General features: G+C 47.5%; 1 protein-coding gene across 1 annotated transcript; it reads left to right on the forward strand.

The window, feature by feature from the left end:
- Positions 1 to 138: 138 nt before the first annotated feature.
- On the forward strand, positions 139 to 820 carry LOC123177555 (3-phosphoshikimate 1-carboxyvinyltransferase 2-like; the record flags this gene model as incomplete). Its single annotated transcript, XM_044591239.1, has 3 exons — positions 139 to 237; positions 400 to 461; positions 552 to 820. Coding segments are annotated over 3 exons (380 nt in total), but the record flags the coding sequence as incomplete, so codon positions are not given.
- Positions 821 to 1,348: the final 528 nt, after the last annotated feature.

The raw sequence follows: 1,348 nt of genomic DNA on the forward strand, positions 1-1,348 counted from the left end.
TAACCGTAGCCTTATCTCTCCCTCTCTTTTCTTGGTTCACAAGTTGTAATCCAAACCGATTGTATGCGCTATCCAGGGAGGTGCGCCCCTGTTATATAAACACGCAGCGCGTCCCTCCAACGAGGTAAGACGCTTAAGCCAATCTTCACAATGTCAACATGAACAAAATGCCAGATGTCGCGATGACTCTAGCCGTTGTTGCCCTGTTTGCTGATGGTCCAACCGCTATCAGAGATGGTAAACTTTCTATGGCCTCCCATACCTATCATGTGCGTAGCGATTACTCTGTTAGCATCAGGGAGAGGACAAAGGACTTGAAATCATCCTGTTATGTGTTGCTGTTGATTTTGTTTTACATGTTTTGGTCCTGACACTTGTTTTGAAATCATTCTTCTACAGTTGCCTCCTGGAGAGTGAAGGAAACCGAAAGAATGGTCGCGATCCGGACCGAGCTGACGAAGGTAATAATAATACACATGTCTCTTGTTCTTCTATCTCAGCCTCCTGTTGCTCCCCATGTGCTTACCTCTCCTGTGTCCTGTGCCCTATAGCTGGGAGCAACGATGGAGCAAGGCCCGGATTACTGCATCATCACGCCGCCAGAGAAGCTGAACGTCACGGCGATCGACACCTACGACGACCACCGGATGGCGATGGCCTTCTCCCTGGCGGCCTGCGCCGAGGTACCAGTCACCATCAGGGACCCCGGGTGCACCCGCAAGACCTTCCCCAACTACTTCGATGTGCTAGGCACCTTTGTGAAGAACTAGGCTGGGAAAATCAACAACGAATTGCGCTTATACTCTGTAGCCTGTCCATGGTTTGAGGAAATTTTGACTTCTGCGTTTTCTCGTGAGATGGTGTATGAGTCTGTAATATTAGTTTTGTAGCGTGTGTGCCTCGAGGTAAAAATGAAATGTATTGCACACTGTATTCGTTTTTTGAATAAGAAATAAATTATGATCTAGATGTCATGCTGCTGCCCGTGGAGGATCTTGGGCATGCAAGCTAGTAGTATAGGAAAGGAGGAAGCATTCCCTCTCACACAACTGAATGCTTGAAAGGTAATACCGAGCCTAAATGAAACAATTTAGGTACGGGTCTTGATGCGAGATCCGACGGAGGGAGAGCACGCCACCGGCATAGAAGATCAATGTGCGCTGTTGTTGCATTATGTCGTGTTGAGAAGAAAACGAGAATGATCAACAGTCTGCTTCTGTACAGTGCACATCACATACAGTGCTGCTCCCTATGGGATTCAATCTAGACCATCCATTCTAACCCAATGGTACATTGACTTTGAGACTTTCATGATCGAAATCGCTGAATCTCGGTCCCATGTCGGGAT

This window comes from Triticum aestivum, unplaced genomic scaffold, assembly GCF_018294505.1.
Source record: "Triticum aestivum cultivar Chinese Spring unplaced genomic scaffold, IWGSC CS RefSeq v2.1 scaffold89434, whole genome shotgun sequence".
Lineage (NCBI taxonomy): Eukaryota > Viridiplantae > Streptophyta > Magnoliopsida > Poales > Poaceae > Triticum > Triticum aestivum.